The sequence below is a fragment of the Anoplolepis gracilipes genome, chromosome 7 (genome assembly GCF_047496725.1).
Source record: "Anoplolepis gracilipes chromosome 7, ASM4749672v1, whole genome shotgun sequence".
Lineage (NCBI taxonomy): Eukaryota > Metazoa > Arthropoda > Insecta > Hymenoptera > Formicidae > Anoplolepis > Anoplolepis gracilipes.
The window spans coordinates 6,816,294-6,836,141 of NC_132976.1; the positions used below are offsets into that span (position 1 = coordinate 6,816,294).

Here is a 19,848-nt window from a genome sequence, read left to right on the forward strand (position 1 = left end):
CTTTTCGTCTAATTTTGATTATAATTACAGAAATTCAATGTATAATGAACGCAAATTAACATTTCAATAATTGTAATTGATGCTTTATTATTCTTGTTTATTTTAAATATCGGTTTCGTAATTTGTAAACTCGATATCTTGATGTTAACTATATCGATACCAGAATCTTGCATATTTATATTTATATTTATATTATATTTAAAATAAATATTTGGAGACTAATACATACACATGATATTTAAAATATGTGAGTGCAAATATTTTAGCATTTGATATAGAATAATAATAATATAAAGCACCGTATATTTTTTCTGTGCAGAAATCGTTTGGAAAGCAACACGGAACACTGGAATGCTTTGCTTCTATCGTTGCGCGAACTCATTGAATGGGTGATAAGGAAAGACACAGAGCTCACCGGCTTGGGTCCTGTTTGCGGCGATGTGGCTGCTCTACAAAAACAACAAGTAAGTTGCCAAATGTTGTTTCGCACATAAATTACTTTGATTCTGTTTCGTCGGATCTCAGTTGGTTCAGATATAAACCTATAAAAATATGCAAAGTTTACTTTCCTATTTGTTATCTTTGAAAGACAAGCATACTTCATTTAATATTTTTTAGTTCACGGCATCAATCTCGAATTTTAGTATTCAAGTCAAGTTACCTGAATATGACTTATGTATCTAAAATCGATTTCGCGATAGTCACCCTCTGAGAAGTTTGCCAGTTTCCGCCTCGGAAACTATATAGACGAATAGAATGTAATTAAGCATAAGCTCATGTGCTATCAAGCGAGTGTTCAACTGTCTCTTTGAAGCACGGCAGCTCATCCAGAATGAATGTTTACGTATTCTCACCACGTATGAGTGCCAAGCTTCACGGAAACGCACGTCTCAATTACTACGTATTGTCACGTCAATTGTTCACTAAACGTGTTGAATTTATTGTCGATTTTACTTAAATAAATTCTCGGTTCACTAAATCTCGTTTAATAGAAATTGTTTAATACAACTCATTTAATAGAAATTTAATAGAAATCGTTTAATAGATATCGTCTATTTATTTTTTTGAAGAAATCTTTAAATGCGATATGTTGTTTTACCTTTCTTTTTATATTAAAATAATTTTTGTAAATATTATTGTAAATTATAAGTATGTATTGGTGCTCTATTGAAAACAAAATTAGCATTGATAATATGATAGCATAGTCTATTAAATAATTCATGTTACTCTGTCGAATTATTAACTATTTATTTTTTTTAATTTAATATCCTTGTCCAGAATTAGGTACCACCGCAGATTTTGTGTCAATACAACCGTGTTAATTTATATCCGAATATCCTTTGCGCGATAGTGTACAAAAGCACACTAGTATAGTTTGAATTAATCCAGATTAGAACGCGCGTGTTGCCGGCATACAGAAGCTGTATCATATACATAGATAGCGAGTCCGAGTGTACGTAGGTGATAAGCCGCATGTTCCTCGACCAGATCCTCGATGTCATCGTACTAGATCTGCGTACGTATTTGTCACTTGCGTAGAATACAGGAAATTGCTATCGATTATCCTTAGTTGCTCAAGCGAAAGCGTAAAGTGCTCAACCGATTGCATATTTATTCGATTAGCTTCAGGTATTTCTTTTATAAATATAATTACTTTGAAACATTTAACACAAAAATGATATTAATTTATCACGATTATCATGAGGAAAAAAAGAAAATATATTTTAATAATATAATATATATTTTTGTATTTATTAATTTAAACAGAAAAAATGGAAAACTTTAACAGTGTAACCTTTAACTCAGATATTTATTCTTTTTTAGTATCTTATTATAATATATATTATTATAATTAAATTTTACAAAAAAATTTATATTAATTAAATTAATATTTATTAACTTAATAAAATCTATTTGATAGTTATCTATATAATAACGAGATAAAATAATTACAAATTATAAATCATATGCGTGTATTTAATATTATAATGAAAAAACAAAATAGCAGATATTATATAATTTCACCTGCTAACGTATTATCTTTTCACGAAAATATTATAAATTTCGAAAAGTTTTATTTTTTGCGTAATATTTCACTGCAATGTGAAAAATTTAAGCATTTTGTTTTAGAGAGTTTTCGATTCACAGATTTGCGAAAATGTTGCAATCGCGTTGCTTCAGGATTTGCGCCGCAATAGTTTCTACGTGCGTTCTCTGCATTCCTTCATGTACAGAATTCAACTCTCGTACTGCAACACTCGACCACTGTGTTTTAGCAATTGTTTCCTAATGTAATTGTTTATTCAGGCTTCCCTTCGTATATTCAATTAAGATCACATTTCCTTGACACCTTAAACTCAAACATTTAATCTCCTCAGTTCTCAACTATTTTTTTTTTGTTTTCCAAATTTATTAATGAAATAACGTGGCAATTTAAATAAACGACGTTCCTGTAATTATCGTCGACGAGATTATCGCCACGGTTTGAAATTTGATGCGCCATCGTTGGGCCATCGGGAAAATGCGGTTAATGTGAATCGATCATACGCAGATTTAATTTAAATTACTTGCCGGTAATTAATAAATCCTGTCCTCATGCATATGCATCGATTTTATATAATTTCGCAAATATTCTAAACACATATATTTCCGTGCGAAATTCTGAAGCGGTTTACTTCGAGCAATTTTAATTACGCGTTGTTGATTTCATTAACGCTTGGCGGAAATTTGCACGGCATTTTTCTCGGTGGTTAAGCTACGCTCACTCACAGTAGTACTGTTAGAGACACTTTTATATGTTTTCTGTAATTAAATCTGCCTTAATTGGATCGACGAATATATGCATGTATAATAATGGCAGTGATAATTGTATCACATCAATGTTTGAAAAGCTATTGAACTTTGCAATCGACAAGAAGTATTCCGAGAATTATTTCAGTGAACAGAACAAAAATTGTGCAATATTAATCAAATATAAATTAATAAATTTGGAAATCTGGATCAATTTCTAAACATTTAAAACGATATAACTTCAAAAAAAATTTTAAGATTAATCCAATTGCAAATAACTAATGAACCAGAATAGAATAAAATGCGATGTATGTTCTGCAATGCACACGACACATCGATAACGTAACGTTTACGTGACGCTGAATATAACGACTGTAATTTTACCGTCATTTCTATCATAATAATTATTTTATGTAAAATCTTTTTTATATCGTTAAAATAGATTTTCTAAAATATTACTTGAAATTTTTTACAACTCATTTACATTTAAAGCATGTTTCTATAAGAGTTCAGCGAAGTGTCGTTGTGTGTAAATTGAATTTTACAATGACGTATACGAGTATACATGTGATCTTATAAAAATGTTCGCAAAATTTTTGCACAAACGTGATTTTACACTGGCAAAGCGGTTTTATTCCACCAGACTAAAAACTGCCGCATTGAAACGGCGCTCATCTCGGTATCGAAGTCGGAACGAGGGTAGCACGTAATTAAAAGAGCGTTTATTGCGTCCACGCAATCGGAATGAAAGCCAGTCGCGCGCGCAGTTAGTCGCCACTGCAACGACGATGTAACGAGCATCGACGCGACGGTCGTTTCTCTTATGCAAGTTGGCCTGAAAAATTCTATTCGCCTGCTCGCGATCGATATTTCGACCGTAATCTCGCGTAAACTCGCGCGTCTGTAAACGGCGTCGTTACATCCGCGTGCGGCTGCATTTTACACGTCTTTGGCGCGAATACATTCGTAAATCAAAACCACCGCGATAATGGATGGCCAACAACAGCGATAGAGGTACCTTGGATCGAGCATGTATCGATTCACAGCATGTCGCGATGGATTTTGGTTTTGCGGTGAAACCTGTCTCGTTCGCGCGCTCAGAGCATGTGTATCTTTTAATGGACGCTCACGCTCGTTTTTTCGTCAAGTTCCCATTTTTATCTTGCGTACCTACAGTGCGAACGATTGATATTTTTGTTTCGTCTTGCCACATCGGATTTTTCGCTTTCCGTATACCTATGCGAGAACGGTCGCGTTTGGAAGTTATTTTTAGAGGGCACTTTAGTCGAGTATCAACCCTCGGAATTTATGCCGGTGTGTTTCTTTCGGCTTGGGAGAGTCCGAATTTTCCGCCACAACGTTCCGCCGCCCGATTGTTTACGGAAAGGTCTGTCGGCGCTCGTAGCTCGTGAAACATTTAACACCCGACGGACAATAGCATTGGATAGTATAGGGCTCGTCTATGTACGTGGAATAAAATGAACTGTAATAAAAAGATGGAAAGTTCGTTGAAAGTTTTGTACAAGAGATCTCCCTATTTGGAGTTGATTATCCACACTTTTTTCTCTGATATTTATTTAAACTTGTTAATCAGTCAATTAATCATTGAGTGTTTAAATTTTTTTCGTTTGATTGTATCGTGCATAAAGTTACTATATAGTATATAAAAGATTTATTTTTTCAATTTTATAATTATATGTATTTATGTTGAAACAATTTTATTATTGGTTTCAATATAAAATACTACATGTACGCATATAAAAAAATATAAGAGAAAGAGCACGTTTTATTTTATAATAAAATTGTTCTGAAATTAAATTATTTACCTTGTAAATATTTTTCCTTTTTTATCGTCTTGCATTGCGCACGTTGCACATGGAACAAAAAGCTTTCTTTCTTCGTGAAGTTTTGTAATAAAATTGTTTTGAAATAATTTATATCTTTTTTTGATATAATAATTGAACTGACTAGAGTTAAATGCTGAAGATTTTTAACGTCAGATGCACATGCATTACTGTGTGATACACATCAGTGCATTGTTGATTGCTACGTAACTTGGAATTAACCTTTCATAATATGATAACCGCATTGATAAGACTCGTCATCTTGCTACAAGCAATTAGAAAATGTTCAACTATCTAATTGAACGGAGAGTTCTAATTTAGTCGTTCTAATTTCTTTATTAGTGCCTTGACTAGCAGCTAAACGTGCGTCACGCGTAAATTTTCATGCAATTTACGATAAGAATATATGTGTTATGACCAATCCATTTATAATTTGTTTAGTAGCGCCACAAAGAATTTTTAATTTTTTGAATAACAAGAATAATAACATGTTTGTATCAAAAACAGCATTTACACATAAACTAGTGATTTATTTTTCGTAAAAAAAATCTTGGAAGAGAAATCTGTACACAATGAGAATTATGAGAGAGCAAGAAAAAAATAAATAATAAACGCAATGAGATTTCTATCACTCATCGTGCGCTGCGCCATCACTCTTCGAAATGGGGAGCGAAGAAAGAAAATAAGAAAGATATAAGAATGATTAATGATCAGTATATCATGAAATCTGTGCAGAACAGCAATTTAACCAATTTATTTAATAATAAATTTTTCTTCCGGTAGATTATATCTCTTTCTTCAAAACTTATTTCGCAAACTTTCAAATACTATTTAACAAATGGCGATAAATAGTTAACGATTAATAACTTAAATCACGATGTGAAAAGTTTTTTTTTATATATTTTAGGTTTATAAACACAAATGAAAAAAAATCGTTATTAAATCAAGGGAAATTACATAACATATATCTTTATTTGTTGCGACATATTTCATATATCATGTTATTTTTCCCATCAATTTGTAAAAGCATAGATAGATTTGCATTCCTAAAGAAACATGTGCATTTTTTTCTTAAAAATCACTCGTTTTTCACCAGCGATACAATTTACACTGTAGTTTACATTTAAACACTAAAAAATTGTGCAAAATAATATTGATGTAAGATTAAAAAACAGAAATCATTGTTAAATCATTCAATTTGTTTCGCGAATATACATTAAATATAACTATTGAAATACAAATATCAAATGCAAAGTCAATTATAACTGTCGATTAATGTTGGTTAATGTAAAGCAAATCGCAAAAACAATCTCTTTAAAAAACTCGAGCAACATCGACAGTTAAAAATGGTCTTCTTATTCCGCATTCGTTTCGCTTGCGATGAATTTTCTTCTCGTAACGATATAAAAAAAAAAAAAAAAAATAAGAACTAGATGAACATGTCGTCTGGGCGTCTTTCGACGCGCAAAAAGAAACTCGCGACATCTTGCCCGCAGCAAATCCTTAACCTTACGAACGACGAGAAATAATCTCGTTAACTAGCAGGTGTGCAATATCGTAAGAGTGTCTTTTTATCCACTCGACTTTTTTTTCTCGTTGACTGCAGCAGGCTAATTTTCAAACCCGCTGTAGCATCTCATCAACCACAATTACGAATACACATGTTGATGCTTTTGCTGCAATATAGTAGTGTCTGATGATATTGCATTTACATAAAAATATAACGTAAAAACGTTTTATTCTTTAATATTAATATTGTATTATTTTGTTATATTAAAATATATTTAAAGATTTTTAGAATGTATGCACTTTTTGTTGTTACATTCCATTGTTTAAATAAATTTCAATATATATTATATTTATGACTATAACAAAAAAAAAAAAAAAAAAAAAAATAAAGATTAAAAGATATTTCTATAAATAATTACAATATTTTTCTTTTCAATATGTCTTTTTTATTAATTACTTATTATAAATAAATTAATTGATATACTAGAATTTGTAAATAATGCCGTCAAAGTAATGTAACAATGATGACGTCATTGACGTCAGTTCTAAGCTACCTTATTTATCGCAGTCAACAGACGAATTTAGTCAAGGTGAAGTTGATTTTTTAAAGCCTCTTTGGCGACGAAGAGTTGATTTGCCAAGGGAAAACCTGGCACTGCACCAGACACCGATGCTCCTTGTCTCGTTATTTTTGTTTCACGATTTACGTTTCTCCTTCACAGGACGACCATCGTGGCTTCAGAAGACAGCTGGAGGACAAACGACCGGTCGTGGAGAACAATTTGCTGAGCGGCCGCCAGTACATCGCCAATGAGCCTCCGCTGTCGGACACATCGGACTCTGAAGGTACGTGAGTTATAAATTATATATAAATCATGATCTAATGATTTTTTTTTTAAATTATATCTAACAATTTTTAATAATATATTAATACATGTAATGGTATTTTATAAGAATATTATATATAAAAACAAGACAAACGTATATTATGATACGTATTATATTATTTTACGAATTGAAAAAAAAAAAAAAACAAATAGGAAATATGTGTTCTTGATAATAATAAAAATACTCAAGAGCGCAAATTTTGCACTTTGAATTTTTTCCTGGTATATACGTAATGTATATTTTTTGCGCTTGATTTTTTAAAATTGCAATCGTGTAATAATATAAATGAAAAAGCTCGAAATCGTTATACTTCGCTCGCATGAACAAACATCTTGTGAAAGAACAAAGAAAATCGACCCAGTATATTCGTCGTTAGTTCCGTGAAACCACCTCATAACGCAAGACTGACTTCACCGATAGTGCTCAGTAATTAAGAGCGGTAGTGCGCCTTTCAATCTCATCAATTCGCGCTTTTATTCTTGCATTCGTAATTTTTCGTACCAATTATGAAAGGTAAAAACCTCGAGTATTTCTCAGCCTATTTCGCCAGTCTATCGGTTTGGAAGAAGGCACAGGATTTTCCCTTCCTTTGTTTCTGTCGCCGTTTGATTTAATTAACGAATTGTTACTGTCATCATTGTCCTTCCGTTAGTATTCTCAGTGACGTTATTTTTCAATCCGTAAGAAAGGGCGCTTATTTTTTAAACAATTGAAAGAAAATTTCTCATGTTTTTTCTTATTGATATATTTTTGAAATATTTAAAATTAACAAGATTAAGTGACACGCTATATTTGTCGCAATTTATCAAAAATAGAAAAAATTATTTATTTAATTCTCTGCGTAAACTCAATTGTATTTAAATAATTCGTACCTTTTCTTTCAAGTTCGTGAATATCCGCTTTAATTAAAAACTTCGTACCGTGGAAAAAACAGAAAAACAACTACTGACTGTGCATGTTATGAGTTGTTCACGCACACAGGAAGGGAGATTATGACAAATATTTTGCGCACACATACACATGGAATGGAAGATTATGACAAATATTTTTGCGTTTCTTTTTTTTTCCTCTCTCAGTCTAACTTGTGAGATCAGAAACGAGCTTCAGTCTTTATTGTCTTTTTCTTTTCAAGCATAATAAGGGAAAAAACGTGTAACTGCAACGTCTTGAATATTTCATTTATACAATTCCATTGAGCTACAGAAACAAAGATATTTAAAAAAAACTTAACAAATCTATGAAATTATGGTTAATTACCTTATTATTAATTAATTACCTTACTCTGTACATTAACAAATTTTAAACAAAGTTTAAGGATTAATGATTGATTATTATTTACAAGATAGATTTGAATGTGTGGTACGAAATAAGATAAAATTTATTTTATTGAAAATACATATATGAAACATTTTAGTCTCAATTTCGTTTTTAAAAAATTTTTTTTCCTTTTTTTGTTTTTTTTTTTTTTTTTTTTTTTCATTTATATTGAAGTGTGATTTTCATAGTACGATGTAATATAGTTATGCAAGTGTTTTATATAACCATTACAAACAATTTTCTTTTTATATGGTATCATATTGTATTGTAATATCATTTCAAGTATTCAACTTGGAGATAAAACTTCCAGCAGACGGTGTTAACGCGAATCTATCGGGAACCGATATGAAGCGTTTCTAACCAGTTACCAGGCGTACACTTTTCAGTTTTCGTTCTGTATCAGCAACTCTGAGTTGTGAAATTTAGACGAGATGTTTTATTCATATTGCGCCGTCTCTGATTGAATAGGAACAGGAAAAATGAAGTAAGGCACTAAATAATACATCGAGATGAATCCGATTTCTTTGATTCGTTGAAAATCGAACGGGTGGAAGGTTTAATTTGAAATTTTAATTACGTTTTTTTCGATATGTTGCAAGTCATTATATGAAGAGTAGTACATATAAATTTAATATGACAAAGATTTAGTTTAATAATTTGTTTAGTTTGTAATTTTTATTGCCTATCGTTTCATCACGCGGATATTTTCCAATAAAATCTATTTGTAGCTTAATATAAAAAAATAAAGTACTAATTTTATCTATATATTAGTTCGAATGCATTTTAAGAATTTCATCTTTATTATATATAAAAATAACTGAACTACAATATATGTATATTCTTTCTGTTAGTAATTTTTATATCGATACGATCTCTGGTTATATTTCTCATATTTGTGTTCTGATTTTTGTATAAAAATTGTATTGTACTATATTTACTTATGCTTTTATTAAATTTTTATGAAAAGGCGAGTATTTGCACTGGTTAAAGAAATTATTGTGGCCAAGTAAATGTAATTCCATCGCGAACCACGTGGGGGTTTTCAATCGAATTACAACTATCGTAGTACATCGGTACCGATGGAAGACGACGTAGGGACTTTAGAAGAGATGTCCCCAAGAGGGACTGAAAACTTGTAGGACTTGCTAAAGTCCCGAAGGAAGGTACGAACACAGTCTAGCGTATTTCTCTTCCAACTTGCGCTATTGCTAATTAGTTAATAAGAGATACTTATTATTTTCGGTATAGCTCGTTGTTAAACATAGTTGTTACGTAACAAACTTGGCTTTTTTATCCCGAAAGAATTGTAAAGTTTTTATTGCTCCAACATAACTTGTTAAATCAATTACATTTAAATGACTGATCATTTCGAAATACATTTATAAGTGTGAAAATATTTATATGATGTTTTTGTTACAATTTTTATATATTTTTTTAATAACGAGAGAATTTATAGATTATTAATATATACACAATAAAGTGTTAGATGCATAATTAATAATACGTAAAAAAATTGAAAAATCAATCTTTTTAAAAATTGTATTTGATATATTTTGAATTAAATACGTATCGACGTCACTGAGTGATTGTAATTATCGTCAGAATATCGCACGATTGATCGTCAAATATCGAAATAGCCAACTGACGATAATTTAAGCAAGTTTTGATTAAAAGTTCATTAGTCTCCGTCAAAACGAGATTTAATTACTTTGGAAATGTATTCGCGCACACACACTCGCTAATGCCATTGTCGTCGAACTATATTCAGTGCCAGATTGTACATATTATGAGATTAATTCGTAAAGTCAATAATCGATACTATCCGGTTAAAAATATATATAGATTTGTGAGTCGTAAAAAATATTCGTGGAAGAAGAATGAATTAAAGTGACATATCAAAAAGAGGATTTATAAATCTTATACTATGCAGTGATAATTTGTTTTTGTAAATTTGATAAGAAGTAGAAATATTTAATCATATTTTCGATACATTTTATTTTCGACGCACTTTAGCCAATTGTTGATTGAAACAAAATATATATATATTAATTGAAAATCATATTATTCATTAAATGTTGATGTTATATCATTATATATTAATATCATAAATTACAACTATATGTACAATATTAAGATAATAAAATATGCAATTCGCTCGTCGCTTAAATCATTACTTAGATAAGTAATTTCTATGTATTGTTTCGCTACACATCGAACGCCATGTTCGATACTGCGGTCTTCCAGGCTCGCAATCATTGTCATTCACCGTACCTCTTGTAATATCCGATGTAAGATCCGTAACGATAGTTTCGCTCTGCGTGGAGAACGGATTTGATCCCAATAACGTGGATGCGGCTCCTACGAGCGAGCAACTCCGGACAGCGGCCGCGCGCGGTTTCGCTCATTCCATAGGAAGTCACGTTTCGTGAAACGTGCCCTGCATCGGCAGCCCGGCCGCGCCGCGCAACGTCGATAAATTTCTGGTAGAATAACATCGCACTCTGTGTAAGGCTGGATTATGTAATTCCGACGTTGAATTCGCCGGCGCGAATTATTCGCGAACTTCATTCGCGGTTCCCGTATTTGGCCGATCGAAGCGGAATTAGAACTTTAGGTTCTTACTGAATAGAATTTTTATCAACGTCAAGGAAAAAAGATTGATTATGTTATTTTATATCTTCGCTAAATGTTTCGAAATGTGTATAATAAAGCAATCAGTGTCGTACTTATATATATATATATATATATATATATATATATATATATATATCTATCTAATAATAAATTACTATTTGAGATTTTGACGTATACATTTCTTCGACATGTTAAGTTTGTATCAAAATAGATGAGATATTCTTTCTATTTTAGAAAATGTTTAAATTTCTTATTGATAAATTTCCTATATTTTAAGAATCTGTATTTTACAAATATTATTAGTTACGTCCGCAAATTGAAATCGATTGGACTATACATTTTATCAAAATCCGCACGTCAATATAGCTTCTTACTAGAATAATCGATAAACGGAAAATGACCTAGAATAGTTTTGTTTCTTCTTAATTGCAATTGTCGTAGCTAGAAATATCCGCGGTATAATTTTCTAATAACTGCAGGAATTTGTGTCAAGAAGAATAAGAAGATTCAATTATTATATATCATTCAAAACAATTAGGACATTATTATCTGGAAAGATAATTTAAATCGAGAACGTCGCAAATTAGAAAAGTTAAAGAACTTTATATGCACGTGCCAAAAGTCAATTTCTTAATTCAAATATTAGCTTAATAGTTTTTGACACTGAATAAATCAAAATATTACAGTTTATTGGCAATATATGATGTTAACACATTATACCGATTTATGAAACAGTGAAATAACTATATAAGTAAAAATAGATTAATTGATGTTGCGAATTACAATCTCATAATACATTTTGTAAATATGAAGTAAGATGAAAAATTTGCATTTTTTAAATATGAGACTTTTGACATTTTTACATTGCTCGATCACAATTGCGGGATTTATATTCTACTCTTTAGAACGTCGTCATTATTTCCGCCTTCGTAACCCACTTTTTATACTTAAATCTGGCCGTGGTGACGAAGGAAGAAAGAATTAGCGTGACATTCCGAGGATGTGGATTTAAATGAAGTTCGGAGAGTCAGCGAACAGGAAGTAGATAAACTAGTGGTGTACGTGTTCGGAAAGTAGAGCGTCAACTGTTGAATAAATGGCTTAGTAATGAAGAGCGCAGTCGCCTAATTCAATTCACTCTTCTAGACTGTTTTCTGAAACGTCTTTTTGTTCGATCCGCCTTGTTGTTTCTCGCGGTCGCTCACTTTTTCACACTACCTCCTTCTTTAGAAAATGAAAGCTGCATTCGATTGGTTCATTCCACCTATTGGTCTCTACAAAGGAGATCAATACGTGATAACGTGGAAAGAAAATCTTAGATTGCGCGCATTTCTTATCACGAATATCTCACTAGGGAGCTATTTAATAAAAAGTTCTCATATTTATTTTTGTCACAAATTTCTTTGTTTTTTGTCTTCATAAAAAGTTATATATATTTGCCTCTTGAATCAAAATTTACTTAAAGAAGATCGATAAGAGTATTATGAAAACGCGATAAAATTATGACTGAAAGGATTTTGTGTTTTTTTTAGAGTTTTAAGAAGTTTATGTAAAATACCTGTATTTTTGCTCGCAATGTATTCATATTTCGTACCGTACTAAAATAATAACTGCTAATATTATTACAAACGCATCATACGGAAGTTGTACGCGCTTAAACATATAAGAGCAACATAGTCATCGCAACAAACTACTCTCATTTTCCGCGTACGGCAAAATTGCGCTGTGCTTTTCCGCGAGTTGTTATCCATTAGCCGTTACCTAGATTGATCGTTCAATCTCACGTGACCTGGAAGATAATCGCCGCCATGCCTGATGTCCTGTCCCGAGCAAATCGTTTTTCCCCATCTTTTAATATCATCGGTAAGCCTTTATCGCGGGATTTACTGCCGAACATATCTCCCTGGAAACCCGTAAAAATGCCGAGATGGCGCGCCCGCCGAGTCGCAAGAAACCCTTTTATTTTTCGCCAACCGGGAACGCGCGTAACGAAGCGTAGAGAAATGGTCGAAACCCGGGTTAGCTATCCGAGCCTATCGCCAGGAATTAATTGTCCTATGAATCACGCATCGTATCATGCAGCGGACAGTTTTTATGTGCATGTTTAGCATTGATAACACCGATGCTGTATACCTATATGTGTCTGCTCGTTGGCTTCCTATCTACCGCGTGTTATGTTGATTTATGTTCGCGATGTTACCCAGCTGGTCTTCACCGCGATTCATCCTGCGCATCCGCGTTTAATCGCTCGACCGCACGTCGGATTTATCGATCGACAACGCTGAGGAATCAGCAAGGAGATATTTGTATTTTTGCGCGATTCGATTGGTTCAAACCGACTCTTTTCTTCTGTGAATACGCGCTTGATATCAAAGCATAGAGTCGCATTGGAAAGATGCGATTTTCAATGCATGCGTATTACATTGATAACTTTGATGCAGTATAATATTATATCAGGAACATGGGCAGGGCTTTTTACATGATGTGAGGTATCATGCGCGTGTTTTTATTTTCTCAATATTTAAAAATTTTTTTTAGAAAAATATCGGCAATTGTTTTTAGAAAAATTTGACAGTAATCCGTTTGCTACAAATTGTTTCTTTCATACGTATAACACAATGCGATAAATACTTTTCTAAAAAAAATATATCAATATTATTTTCTAAAACATAAAACACACACTGGATATTAAAATCTGGATATTAAAATAATATTTTAAGAGGTTTTTACTATCATGTGCGCATTTTTATTTTTTCAATATTTTAAATTTTTTTTAGAAAAATATTGGCAAAATTTTTTTTAGAAAAATCTAGCAGTAATGCGTTTGCTACAAATTGTTTCTTTCATACATATGACGCAATGCGATAAATACTCCTCTAAAAAAAAAATATAAAATATTATTAATAAATATTATTTTCTAAAACGTAAAACATACAATCTGGATATTAAAATAATATTTTAAAAGGTCTTTACTATTTCTATACCAAACATTGTACAGAATTCATAGGAGCTTCAATATTCATCTAGATTTGCGAGATAACACAAGCGTATAACTAAATGAAAACTAGAATTGTGTAGATTTTCTCTGGAAAATGTTTAACAATTTATCCTCTATTTGCTTTTTCTATAGCAGGCAGAGAATTGGACGGCGATTCCAGAGGATACAGAAGCGCCGAGGAGCAGGCGCGCGAATTGACGCGGAGTATTCGCCGCGAAGTGAATAAACTTTCGGAGCAGTGGAACGCTTTAATCGAACGTAGCGATGCGTGGAAGCGGAAACTCGACGACACCTCTAACGTGAGTACCTTACTCCATTCTTACTTACACAGAAAGCCGCTTACCTTCGAAATGGTATTCCCTGATATGAATACCAATTTTTTTGTCTTTCGGAAATAAATCTCGAATTGATCTCTGAATCGGATATATCAGATCAAAGTTGTTTTGAGGAAACAATCCAAAATTTTCGATACGCAAGAAATTATTCTTCTTTAGAATGTGTATGTGAAGAGACAAAACTATCATATAAATTACAAAAGTATGCGAATAATTTTACACGACTCTTAGAATTACTTAGAAGTTGAGAAATATTTACAATATTTTGCATATTGATTTTCGAGTTACGTAAGTAAAGCTGTGATTATCAATGTCGTATGTTAGGCACTTTGTATGCGTACGCAGTATTGCAATTTGAAATAAAGATAAATGGTTGATAGCGAACAAAGGTTAATCAATGACTCTGGTTACACAATCTCCATTAAACGAACGTATAGCGAATAATTGTCAAAGATGAAATTTATCGTTAGCATATTAGCTAACACTGGTTTAAATGTTCAGACATGAAATTTGTGACGATATACCTCGATGGGCAGATAAGAAAGATGATGTTTGCAGACTATGAGTTTCGCAAGAATTAATTGATATTTTGTTGCTAGGCTAATATACAAACTTAAATTAAGGGTGAAACTTCAAGTTTTCTTGCGGCTGCAAGCGAATGCGAAAACTTTGATTTATATCCTTCCCTTGTGCCGCGATATTATGATAGATCGAGATAAGTCTATATAATATTAAGTGCTATCGAAAGTAACTTTAAAATCAACTTTTATGCAAAAGAAACTTAAAGCATGAGTTTTTTTATTTGATGAACATATTTTCTCTTCTATAAGAAAAAGTTTAAATAATTTATACGTGTCTACGGAAAATATGATAAAATAGTAAATAATATAAATTTTTATATTTCTTAAATAAATATTTAAAATTGTAACTATCACCTCACGCGCGGTTTTATATTTTTTTCTTAAATTTTCTACGCGAATGTCTCAGATTGTTATAAATTAATTCTACATAAAATGAAATATATATACTTGTGTCGATATCGATAACATCTGTCATGATCGTGATGACCGTGAGAAATACAGAATATTTACTCTTAACAAGAATTTTATAAGAGCTTAGTGACGACATCGTTACGAGGCTCAATTTTTTCGTCGTATCGCTTTATGATTGCCATTGCAATCTTCTCTATGAAAGGTTCCATTTGTCGAAACGACTTTGCGCTGTAGAGGGAGAGCAACTGGACCATTTATTGGTGAGTACCGAGAAAAGACGTTCGGAAACGAGCTGCTTCGTAGCAAAGGCGATCCTTAAATGCGTTTCTGGCCAATCGACGCTCGTGTCGCGTCTAATGCTACCGAAATCTCGAGCTCGTGTCTTTTTCGATATCGGAAATAGCTCCTATTTCCCGAACGTTCGTTTAATCGGGGCTCTACTTTGTATCGCGTGTACGTCAATTATGCCTAGTAGGGAAGATAACTATATAACTATCTTATGGAATTAGGAAGGTATATCTTTCATTTATTACGAAAAATGTAGGAATTATCATCATTTTTATAAAAGAACTTTTATACAGATATATACACGCGCGCGAATTTCTCAGAAATCTTCCCTTATTGTTAATTTTGAGTTGAATATTTGAAGCAACGATCATTTTTTAGTTATAATTGAAAAAATAAAATTTTTTATAAGCATAGTTTTTAATAAAATAAGATAGAATTTGTGTTTTTTTTTTTTTTTTTTCAAAATCTCAGATTTTTTACTTAAGATTTTTATCAAAATTTCATATAACAATGAATATTAATGCTTCCACATATATTAACAAAAAACACATGTTGCATAGAAGAAAAAAAACGGACAATGAAAAAGGGTAAAGCGCTATTTAACGTCGAAGATTCAGAAGTTGTACGAAAAGACACGATTAAATATTCAGCAAGGGAAAATTTGTCGACTGACTTCATCAAAGAATGCGCTCCTCAAGTTTAATGCAAACCTTGGCGAAAGCACCTCGTGTATACGTGCTTGAGCGAAAAGAGCTTCGCTCCGAAACAGCTCTCTTTCGTAGGAACCGTTTATAAGCATCGCGGAACGAAGAAGTGAGGAATCCGTTGTTCCTTATCCTAGAAGGTCGAGAATTTATTATCAGGTGACAGTGCGACGGGGTGTATTCACGATGCATCGATAATCTTATTCGATTCATCGCTCTCAGGTACTTAGACACGGGCATCGATCGGCGCATCCGAGAGGCATAAACCGCGCTTTCAGGATTCTCGCGCTTCTCTATGCTTGTATTCACGTCGTTGTCGAGGTTTAATGCATCCTTTCGTGGATGGAATCGCGTTGACTTGCCCGCCCAGTCCCCGTCTTCCTTCCATCGCATTTGATTTTCTTTTTCGCGCGACATCACACCCTTGGTCTCATAAGCGGTTTTACGTTTTGCATCTCGTTCGCATGAAAGAACGATACTTGAATGCGATTGAATATTCCATGGCTGTGTTTGAGAATGTCATTCGAAAATAAACCCTGCAGCGGTAAATTTTCCAAAATGTTTATCGTGTTTCAGCAACCTTTTTACGAAAATAATTAAAGAAACAAAAGTTTTAATTTTACTTTAATTATAGTTTTCGTTTCTGTGAAATTAATGTTATTTAAGACGTACATAAAGGTGTTTTACATATGGTATAAAATATCACTTTTATGAAATATCTGATCTTGATTTTGGTCGGAAAATTATTTGATTTAATTTTAGTTTATTTAATTATGTAATTTAGTTTAATTTTTTTTTATTAAAATAAAATCTATATGACTGAGCTTGATGTAGTTATTCTATTATGACATTTCAATAATGTGAATTTTTTGATATTTCAAAATTTCCAAAACAAAAGCAAATTACACCTATAACGTCGACGTACGAAATATCCTCGAATGAGATAAGATGCCACTAGTAGTGTGATTCGAAACGATTCGGAACGCGACGCGCACGCATGCCAATCAAATGGAATTCAAGATACATGCAATATCGTCTGCAGCACGCACACACACACACACACATATAGCACACTGATCGCATAATAGTAGTAGTAGTAGTTGCGTACATCGATAATGCAGAATAATACGACGAGACGATGATGCCGGTCGATTCTCGTTTGATCGGTTGTTATTCGCGAATGAGTTGATTATCGGCCACATTCGCGGGAAGAACTGTTCGCCGATTCGCAATAAAACGATGATAACGGATAATTGATAATCTTGATTCGGATGGAAGCGCGCGGAAGGTACGCTAATTAAAAAATTTTATCGCATACACGAGATAAACGTCGAGTGTGATGTAATTAAATCGTAATAGACTACTAAACGACACGGTGAGTTGCTAATACAAATTGTGGAGTATTAATTGACTTTATGCGACATTAATAACCGTTAACGTCAATTTATTAGTCAATTATGTTACCGAGGGACATCTTTTATACACTCTGAATATGTGCCAACAATTGGGATACTCTTTTGACCATCATAAATGTTACTGATATGATGGAATCATCAGTATTAATAATTGAAATTTTCATTTCTACTCATCTTAAATAAATTTTATTTGAAAAAATTATACTGACAAAACTTAATCGTTAAAATATTAAATGTAATTTAAAAACAATGCAAGATATAATTGAGGAATATCTCCTTGAATTTATCAATAAATTTGGTTTTTGTGCAAATCTAAGACTTTATATATATGCATACAAATTTAAATAGATCAAATTAATTAAAATAGAATTTTTATAATAAAATTAAGAAATAAAATAGAAATTTTTAATAAAATTAAGAACTGAGAAGACAATTATGAAATTGATTGTTAACATTTTATCTCTCAAAATATGTATCCAATATAATTTGCATTATGTTTTTACTGAAATAAGTTGATTGTATTTTTAGCCGAGATTTAACGAGTTCAACGAAGAAGATAATAATTTCTTTTTAACGAGCTCTAATGTAATGTCGACCCGCCAGTACCCAGGAATCCATTTTAATATAATTTGAGTGGTTCATCGATTATAAACGGGAACAGTTTGCGGTCTTTGGAGCGAATAGTTAATTCGGTTTATATTTCTGGTTTATATTCCGATATTTAATAATATGTCCGTTATTTATCAACTTGCCACAACTTTTGCAAAATGTTTGTTTATATTATCGTGAAAATTGTTTATTTCGTTTAATTATTTGCAAAAAACTATCAGTTATATTTAATTTTATTTAACTTGAATATGCTGATTAAGTATCAATAAATTTATTATAACTAATATAATTATCTCTTTTATAACATCAAAATTTTTTTTATGACACATATCTATTTGCATATTTTAATAGAACATTATATACATATATATCTGACATATCTTAGTTTCTCAACTAATCATTGCTTATGTAAAATTTAATTTAATGGTTATAAGTCTTAAGGAATTCATTCCGTTGCAAATTATACATGAACACGGTTGTCGAGAGAGTCTCCGATCGCTTTCAGTAACCGATGAAGCTTAATTGCAAGATGCATATTCATCAATCCATTTATTTATTCTCGTTACGAGTTGAAGTAACAAGCAAGTTACTTAATTTCTCATTCGATCTGCGCGCGAGCCGTGTCGATAAAATCCTCACGTTTAGGTAAATAAGCTTTTCAAAGGCGAGCGACTCAGCGATGTTGTTCTTTTTGGTCGTTGTATTCGGTTCGAGGTGTTTCCACAATGTCGACGGACGATATTAATGACTGACGCACGTCTGTAGCTCGAAAGTGAACGGACTGGTTGGCCAACGAAAGCGTCAGATATTTTGAATAAATAGGAAAATGCTCGCGGTAGTATCTGTCGATTAAAAGTGCATCGAGTTAACAGTTATGTGACCGATATGATGTACCTGAAAGATTAAAGTTGCCGCGCAATCAAAAAGAGTTTGTGTCACGAATACATAATTCATGAACGAAACACAATTTAACTTTTAAATTCCACGTTTTCTCGCCGCAATTCCTTCTCCTTCCTTTCTCCCGTCTGTTCCGCCCTTCGTCGCGCTTTAATTATCAGCTATCTAGTAATTACGGACGACACCTTCTTTTTGGTCGCCGATATCACCCGGGATTCGCCATAGCCTTATATTAATTTGACTTCCTATCTACCGTTACAGTCCGAAATTGTTCTTGGCAATTCAAACGAGTGAAATGTTTCTCGAATAATTTTCTCTTTCTCTAATCGGGAAATAAAAACGGCTATAAAAACGATCGATGGTTGACCGTACGAACAATTGTCCTGCGATTCCATAGAAAGTTCTGAATAAAAGTGTTCGAGATTTTTATGTTTTTTAAAATTGAAAACCGCTTAAGTTTATAAATAAGCTGCTTTAAAATAGGCATGATCGAAGAATTGTTATTTTTTTATTAAATTTTACGGTGATGAATGTTTTTTTATATAATAAATTTCACAAAATATATAATAGTCGAGATACGAAGACCATTTATAACTTTTTGCTACTTTTAAATCTATTTATTCTTGTC

General features: G+C 32.2%; 1 protein-coding gene across 10 annotated transcripts in view; it reads left to right on the forward strand.

Annotated features, from left to right (window-relative positions):
• Positions 1–19,848, forward strand: part of LOC140667379 (dystrophin, isoforms A/C/F/G/H) — a 433,980-nt gene that overhangs the window by 358,914 nt on the left and 55,218 nt on the right. For 9 of the 10 annotated variants that reach the window (XM_072895255.1, XM_072895250.1, XM_072895257.1 and 6 more), the window contains 3 exons: positions 320–464; positions 6,866–6,989; positions 14,113–14,279. In XM_072895255.1, the coding sequence (XP_072751356.1) occupies positions 320–464; positions 6,866–6,989; positions 14,113–14,279 (436 nt within the window). The remainder of the gene's footprint in view (positions 1–319; positions 465–6,865; positions 6,990–14,112; positions 14,280–19,848) is intronic. The other variant, XM_072895251.1, reaches the window with a different exon arrangement.